Source organism: Volvox carteri (assembly GCF_000143455.1).
Source record: "Volvox carteri f. nagariensis unplaced genomic scaffold VOLCAscaffold_96, whole genome shotgun sequence".
NCBI lineage: Eukaryota > Viridiplantae > Chlorophyta > Chlorophyceae > Chlamydomonadales > Volvocaceae > Volvox > Volvox carteri.
In genome coordinates, this window is record NW_003307639.1 from 39,344 (window position 1) to 47,643 (window position 8,300).

Sequence of the window (8,300 nt, forward strand, 5' to 3'; positions counted from 1 at the left end):
GGGCCTGCTCAGCGGACGAGCCGAGTCTGCACAGTAGCGGTTTTAGTGTGTTGGTTAGTGTCCCAGTACTTCCCAGGGTGACAATTTGCGCCTCGGTGTAGTGCACCGTCCAGCCTGCTTTCGTGAGTTCCTCTGTTAGCCGTGCATGCTGTGCGGTTTTCTGTTCGAGTTTGTCGGAGTGCTGCAGGTCACTGGTGTAGCCCACTTCAACAATGTATACATCGTGCTTGGATTTGCACTCCGGCCCCTGGTACCGTTTGCGCTTGGTTCTGTGCGCGGGGAGGTCGGGGATGAACATGATGTCTGGGCGGAGGCGACGGATTTCCTCGTCCGCTAAGTGTGGCAGCATCCATTTGGGGACGCGCATCCCACTGCAGTACGGCGGGAGATCCTCTTCTTTACCGGCGTCCATAATCATGAAACCACCACCGTGGTGGCCCCCGTTGACGCAGTCGGCAATAGTGCGCGTCGCTTGGTTATGCCGGTTGATGTACATGCCCTTCATGGTTGGGTGGGGGCACCCGCCGAGTATGTGGGCTCCTGAGTCGGGTGTGGGGCCGGTCGGGCCGCAGCTGCGGCAGATAGGGCAGTTGCCGTCTCCGCCTCGTCCGTAAAGTTTCTTTAGTTTAGCATTGAATAGCAGCCCGTATCGAGCTTTCAGTACTTGCAGTTTGAGCCAGTGTGGCATCTTTGCGTTACTAAGGAAGGAATTGCTAGATTTGGGGTCTAACTTCGAGGCGGTGTTACGCCATTTTTCAGTTAGTATTGCGTCGTTGGTGTAGCCTGCGAAGGTACCTTGCTGGAGACGCTTTTAAAGGCCTTTGTTCAGGTCACTAACGTAAAGACCAGTGTCGCGTTGTTTCAGCCAGAACACTTTATCGAACGGGGCATTGTCGGCCTTTTCAGTAAATGTTGCTGGGTTCTCACCTCGTGCGACAGATGTTGCTCCTTTGTCAGCTTTGTCATTACCATCAAGGCCTGTGTGCGATTTCACTTTCAGGAAGTGAACGGTTATGTTCTGTTGGGCGCATTCGTACAGTAGGTCGGCGATGTCCATTAGTAAGGCTTTGTGCTTGGAAATATGCAGTTTACTCGGATCGTTTACTGCTCTTTTGATAAGATCCAGTGAGGCTTGCGAGTCAGTGGCAATTGTTAAGGTGATGTTCACCGCCCTTTGGGTTCATAGAGCTACGCGTATTGCTGCCAGCTCTGCCCGTTGAATGGTATTCGTACATCCTTCGCCCGCTGGGTCGATGTGCAGCGTTTTTCCGGTGGGTCCACAGTATGCAGCCGCACCCAACTTGTTCTGGCCGTTGTTTTCAGCCGATTTAATACAGCTACCGTCGGTCCAGATGATAGTGTGCGGGTCCATCCTGAGTGGTACTTGTCCGGGAAAAGCTGCTGTCAGGCGCTGCTGGAGCATCTGTCCGTCCGAGTGGGGGACTGTGGCGGTTGGTCTTGGTCTGGGCGGCTTTGAGGCATTCATCTTGCGCATGACCTGAGCGACTTTGTTTGGGTAGGGTCGTTGGGTGCCGACGCAGTGAGTACCCGCGGACATGTCCCGCAGTCGCAGATGTTTTCTGGGGAGGCCGGTGGCGTCCATCGCTTCGAGTTCGGATAGGAGCACCTTCATGGATCGGGCGTTTAGTCCTCGGATCGCCGTGTCGTTGGCCACCACGACGAGGTCCAGGCCCCCCTTGTAGTCAGGGGTGGGGTCGTCAGTTCCAGTCCCGCTGGTAAGCTTGCACGCTTCACCACGGCTCAGCCGCGCGAGCTGGAAGACATACGGTGTGTTGTGTAGCTGCGTATGGGGGCCAGTTCGGCTGTGCGGGACAATGAGTAGTGTGGCGGTGGGCAGTGCGGATGTCATAGTGTGTGATGCGCCTGCGACTGCCCACATTACTGCCTTCTTGACACTGGTGGGGTCAGGGTTCGGGTGTGCTATCGAGAGGCCTGTAAATGGCTGAGAGAATGCATCTATGTTTGCCCCGAAGAGTTGGTCTTCTGCGTGGACACTGAAGTAGTATTGCACCTCTTCACCGCAGTTAAGCGGGGATGAGAACCTTTCGACGACTGGGCCGGCATCCAGGGCGTGCAGGGCATCAATCAGCGTACGGCGCAGTTTTCTGCTCATGGTCGCCTGCGACCGTGGCGGGCCTTTCGTTTCGCGCCCGTCGGGGTCCTTTCCGTACCGCAGGAGAAGGCGCGCGACGTCCTTGGCGAAGCCGCCCTGGGAGGACAGGCTTCTGTGCACCTCGGGGTAAGTGTCGATCGTGTGTTGATATCGCATTCTGAGGGTCTCCAGGCGTTGCAGGGTGAGGGTGCCCACACATTTCCCTCTCGGGTCGTAGACGAAGGCCGTGTTCCCTTCGGTCGAGCCGCCCTCTCTGGTTAGCAGACCTAGCTGGATTCGATAATTTCCCGTGGGGCGCGTGTCCATGTATGGGTTGCACGGCGCAGTCTCAAAGGTAGTGTTTGCTCGAATAAGGCGTGCCCGCTGGGTCTGCTCCGAGGGGGGCGGGTTCCATCGGCCTTGCCTCTGAGGGTTCGTTAGATTGCTGTCCTTGGGTTTGGGGTATCTCGAGAGGGGGTTCACGCTCTGCGACCTCGTTTGCTCGTACCTCGCCATCGCCGCTGGTCCGTTGGGTAACCTACCGAGTTGCGCGGCGGGGATATCTGACGGTTCCCATACCGCTCTGCGGAAGTGGCGGTCGATCCGCGTGCCGTAAAGACCTGTCACTGGTAATAGCTGTCTGGGCACGTATCCCATGCTGGCGTATGCGCCGACGATAGATATCGGGGTGATAGTGTCTTTCCAGCGAACCGTGTAGTACTGTTCGTGGGTTGCGGTCGTATCGGCCCCGATTTTCTGTTTCTTGGGAGGTTTAACGTTTGAGGGGACGATGCGTTTTGTGATAGGGCCCGCGAGTACTTCTACGATGTCCTCTACATCGTTGTATAGGTCATAAACTATCTGTTGTTGCCCCGTTGTGTCCTTTGCCTGGCCTTTTCCAGGCTTCCAGGGTATCCTGTCCTCCAGTATTTGATCGCGGGCGACTTTCCATCGAGGTCTCCACCATTGCGGGGTGAGGTGCTCTGGTGGCTTCGGTGCCCCCGGTAGCGCTCTGGCCGGTTCGGGCGCAGGCGGATCACCGGCGTGGTCCCTGTCGGCGGTGTTCGGACCGGCCCTTGCCGCCCCCGCGCCTGCGCCGGCGCGGGGGTTACGTGGCGCTACTGGCGTACAGTCGAGTCCCTTTTCTGCAAGGTACACCAGCACTGGGTTTGGGGTACCGATTTCTCCTGTCACGGGGTCATGCCGATGCTTAGAGTGCGACGGGTTTGCCGGCTTGGGCGCGGTCGCGGTCCCTGGACGATAGGCCCAGGGGGGTTCCCTAGGTTGGGCACACTCCTACGGGTGTCTTTTCGCAGAGCTGTCATGACGCGTCTCGTTTCCATATAGGATGTGCATTGCGGGGCTGGGTCGCGAAGTTGCGCGCTGTGTATAGCTGCACTATCTGTTCCCACGTTACTGTTGTCACAGCGTGTATTGTTGTTGATGAAATCCTGTTGCCGCTGGTGGACGGATCTTGTGCGTTTCCGTCCTGTGCAGGCTGATTCCGCAGGGTGGCTCGGCGGCGCTGGTGGGTCACCCTCCATGTCGTCTGGCTCTGCGCGGGGATGGTGTGGCTTCTTCGTGGTCGTGCTCCACACGACAGGTGTGTCACGGCGTACATGTGGGTCGAGGGATGGTGCTAGTATCGGGTTGGGGAGACTTGATTTGTGCCGGAGGCCGGTGTACGGAGGGTCACTGGGGATCTCGCGGAGGCGTCTGTCTTCCAGAGGCAGCGCGGACGACCAGCGACGTGGGTCATGTGCCTTCGTGTGTGGAGCTTGGGGGCATTGGGCACTTATCGCTAGGCCTAGTCGATTCAAGGCGATCTTGTGCCGGTGCTGCACCTTGCCCCGGGGGAAAAGCTTCTGAAGATCAGTGGTGGTGATGAGGTGTTGTGTTGTGTTCCTGTCTATGAGCGCGTGCATGTCTAGGCCCAGCTCTGTCAAGGGGAGCAAGCATCTGTACGGCAGGGTTTCGGACTTTGTGTCCTGCCGCGCGTTGACGGCGGAGGCGGCCGTCATGAGAGTGTTTAGGGATGTGTTATACGGCATCCCTTTGTCGGTGACCGCGATGCCATGGTCTCGCGCCAGGGTCAGCTGTTTCAGGGTCGTGTAGAAACTGCTCTCGCGTTTCAACATGTGCATCCTAGTGTCGGCCGCAAGACGACACTGCAGCTCAAGCATGGCTCGTGTCACGACGCCTAGCCGGCCTTCATCATTCAGGGAGAGGACCAGCGCGCGAGCTGCCATGCGCACATAGATCGGTAGCAGGGACCCAACGCCGAGTCCATATTGTTCCACTGGTAGCAGCACGGCGCGTGTGGGAAAACTGGTGGGCAAGCGGTAGCAGCGTCGGGCTGCGCGTGCGATCATCGCATCCAAAAGTCTGATATCATTAGGAGTGTATGCCATGGTGGAGAAGCTGTATGACACTACTGCTTGTATACAAGTCTGTATGATTCTGATACATTGGTCCGGCGATGCTAGGGATCCCTGAAGTAGGTCGCCCTTGTCCCTCACCGCCTTGCAGACGTGGGACATCTGTGCGCTCCAGTTGAGGGTCAGCGTTACGTGGACCCCAAGGTACTTGTAGGGTTCCGTGGGGGGTAGGTACGGCACTGACTGGCCGCTGATTTTGATTTTTTCATCCAAGGCTGCCTTGAGGGTGCGTGCGCACGTGGGTCCGTTCAGACCTCGGTCGGCCCATGCCCTGTGGTGCAGGATGCCCGTCACTGCGCATTTTTTGTGATTCACGTGTAGGCCCGCCCATTTCGAGTACAAGCTGATCTTGTCGCATTGTATTTGTAGGTCTTGTGCGCTGTTGGTCATCACGGTGAGGTCGTCGGCGTAAGCGGCTGAGCTTCCATGGTACCTGGCGTTCAAGCTGTCGGGGAGGCAGCCGTACTTGTACCCTCGTCCGCCAGCGTGGAGCCATCGGAGGAGTGGTTCGAGGAAAATAATGAATAGCACCGGCGAGAGCGTGTCCCCCTGTACTGTGCCTCGTTCGATCATTATTGGCGCTGTGAGGCCGTGTTCTGTCTGTATAGTGGTCCGCGCTTGGCTGTACAGATCCCGTACGACATAGATGAGGTCCTCGGGTAGCCCTAGGTCGTACATGATCTGTAGCAGCAGGTCGTGGTTGATGGTGTTGAATGCCGAGGAGAAGTCGACGTATAACAGGTAGAGATCTTTGCGTGTGAGCCCAGCATCCTCAATGACGTGGAGCAGGTTTTGGATTTGCCGTTCCGTGTTTCTGTACCGGAGGAACCCTTCTTGCGCCTCGCTAAACAACGCTAGTTCGGGAGCGACGTCCCCGATGGACACTGTGACGAGGCTAGTCCATAACTTATAAAGAGTGTTGGCGAGGGCAATGGGTCGCTTGTTGTTCANGAGGAGCGCATCTCCTGCTTTTGGTAAAAGGACCGTAACAGATTCAGTCCATTGCTTTGGCGTGCGGGCCTGGGCCCCCCTGAACTTCAAGAAGTCCGTGGATGGTGGACTGTAAAGCCATTGGGCAATGGTCCCCATATCTCGGTAAGGATTCCCATCGGGTCCCGGTGTTTTATTGCGGGCCAGGTGTTGGACACACTTGTTAAAGTTAAAAGGGTCAGCGACGCTGCTAAGCAGGACGTGGTCCGCGGCCTGTTTCGGGCTGGTAAGGGAGAACGTGTCTGGGGCGGCACTCTGCAGAAATGGGTACGCTCGAGGGGTTTCCTCGGGTCGGTACCGTCCGGTCTTCGGGGGGCCAATGGGGGCGGCCTGCGTCTGGAAGTACTGGTGGACTGCTTCAAGGATGGATTCGGGTTCCGTGCATATTTTACCGGAGACCGGGTGTTTCACCGCAGGCAGGCCGCGTTCGAGTTCATCCTTGCTGAAGATGCCTTGGTGAGCCCGTCGAGGGCGTGTGGCGATCAGATGCTGGGTTCGACGGCGCGCTGCGGTTATGCTTTTCCGGCGTTCTGTTGTTAGCGCCTGCCGATATTTGTTACAGCAACGTTTGTCACTATCCGTGTGCACATATGTCGCTTACTTGCTACAACTTATGAAAAGTCAACATCTAGACTCCAGAGAATAGATATTTGCACTATGTTCTGAACAATGTCACCAACAGACAGAAGAAACATAAATCGGCAAGAAGGGATATACTCCTAACTAACCAACATATGATGCGATTGCTCTCAACAAATCACTCCTTCACTCGTGTGTAACGCTGCATTAATCATTTACATATTGAACCTTGGAATTCGCAGCCTTTGCAGGACTTCATCTATCCCCACACATTACAACAACACACACGGAAATTATCACCCATAATACAGAAACAGGCGGCTGGCGGCAAAGCCTGACCTCTGCTCCCAGCCGACCCGGGTTCAAACCCGCCTGCCGACCTCTCGGGTGTGTGGAGGGGTGTTGAATTGGGAGGTGGCCCCCCATCTTGTGGACGGTGTAGGACGTGATAAAATCAACTTGCGAGCTGACCAGGAACTAAGTTGAGGCGCCGTTGATCCGCTAGATTTGGTTGGATGCCGGTGGTGAGTTGCCAAACTCAAAGAGTACACTCTGAAGTCGGAAGGGGTGAATGGATTAGGGTGCCCCTCTAGCAGGGGAGAGCAGGGAATTGCCTCGGGAAGGAGGCCACTGGTGAAGCTTAACCACCCTGCAACAACAAAAGAGAAACAAGTATGGCAGATAGCGACAACAACTTGGAACCCACATGTACAAGTGCCAAATAAGCAAGGGAAATATCTCTTAATAGATATATATAGATATACTGCAACAGACAGTCGACAGCACGTTGCTACTTTTTTTACGTCGATCCTGTTAAGGGGTGGCTTCGGGACATGGAGTCGTGCAAATATCATATACGGCTTGCAGGAACTCGAGCGAGAAGGCGGCATCATGCGGCACCCGACTTTGCAAAGCCGCTACAGCTGGCCATAGCGCCTGCTGGTCGCCAGAGTGACCACCACCACTACCGCCACCACCACCGCCACCACCACCGCCACCACCGCCACCACGGCCACCACCGCCACCACCGCCCGTCAATTTTCCAGTCCGAACGGATAAATAGATTATTAGTCGCGGGAATAAAAGTATTCTTAATCTGTAAGGCGCTGGGGGGGCTACACCCCCCCCCAGACACCCCCCGATGAGTTACAGTTTAGTTCATACAAACACCGGGTTGGGGAATGTCACAATACGTGCACACCACAATATCTCCAGATATGCATAATGCACTGCGTCCATGTGTGTGTGTGTGTGTGTGTGTGTGTGTGTGTGTGTGTGTGTGTGTGTGTGTGTGTGTGTGTGTGTGTGTGTGTGTGTGTGTGTGTGTGTGTGTGTGTGTGTGTGTGTGTTTTACATGGTTGGGGGTGCATGACCCCATACCTGTAAGACTACCCATAGGAGCCGAGGGCCCAAGGGCAATACTACAACGCCTAAAAGCCACGAAGGAAAGGAAAACACCGCACATCAGCCCAAACTAACATGGCTCCGAAGTACAGCTGCCACTTGAAGGAATACTTGTCCTTCTTTTCCAGCCACGCGCCGTCGCTCTGCCCCTTCACGATCCGCTGTGTCTGCAGTCGGGGTGTCTTTGCGCCACAGAGTGTGGGGTTAGGAGTCTTAGCTGCAGCGCCGGGGTGGCTGCTGCCATCAAACTCGACGCCCGTGTTTCCTGGCCCATCACGATTGTCTCCATATGAAGAACGTTGACGCTTGGCCCGCTCACTGTTGACAACCGGAGTAGCGACATTGCTATGATATGGTTAATATGTATGTCTTCTGTAAGATCCTAGCGGCTTTGGCATGGACAGCCCATTTTTGGCTGGAGGAATGAACTTGTACGGTCGGAAACATTATTCATTCCTAGTTTTTAGGACCACGAACATTTTTTATTCGGAATTCGGATATATTATTAAGAAAACACCGGTACAACTAGTGTATTGTAGAGAGACATACATAGCTTGGGGGTGGTAATTTTCTTATCTCGACACAGGGTGCTGGCCGCCTCCCTGCTGCGAGTAGTTGCTTGGTACATGCTGAAAACCGCACTCCTGGGCCATAGTGCAACCCGAGGTACCGTGCCGTCTCGTTGCCGGTCAGCGCCCCAACCCCACCCCACCTAACCGATACTCAGCTTCCATAAGCCGCTTTCGCTCACGTGTAGTGCCCCCAAAAGTGAAGGA

At 55.7% G+C, this 8,300-nt stretch overlaps 1 protein-coding gene across 1 annotated transcript in view; it reads left to right on the forward strand.

Moving 5' to 3' along the window:
• The window catches only part of VOLCADRAFT_108167 (uncharacterized protein), a gene marked incomplete at both ends in the record, with an annotated part of 10,607 nt that extends 3,424 nt beyond the window's left edge, over positions 1-7,183 (forward strand). The window contains 5 exons of the mRNA XM_002958482.1: positions 2,198-2,260; positions 3,016-3,086; positions 3,145-3,265; positions 3,611-3,716; positions 7,167-7,183. Coding sequence (XP_002958528.1) covers positions 2,198-2,260; positions 3,016-3,086; positions 3,145-3,265; positions 3,611-3,716; positions 7,167-7,183 — 378 coding nt within the window. The remainder of the gene's footprint in view (positions 1-2,197; positions 2,261-3,015; positions 3,087-3,144; positions 3,266-3,610; positions 3,717-7,166) is intronic.
• Between the last annotated feature and the right edge of the window lie 1,117 nt (positions 7,184-8,300).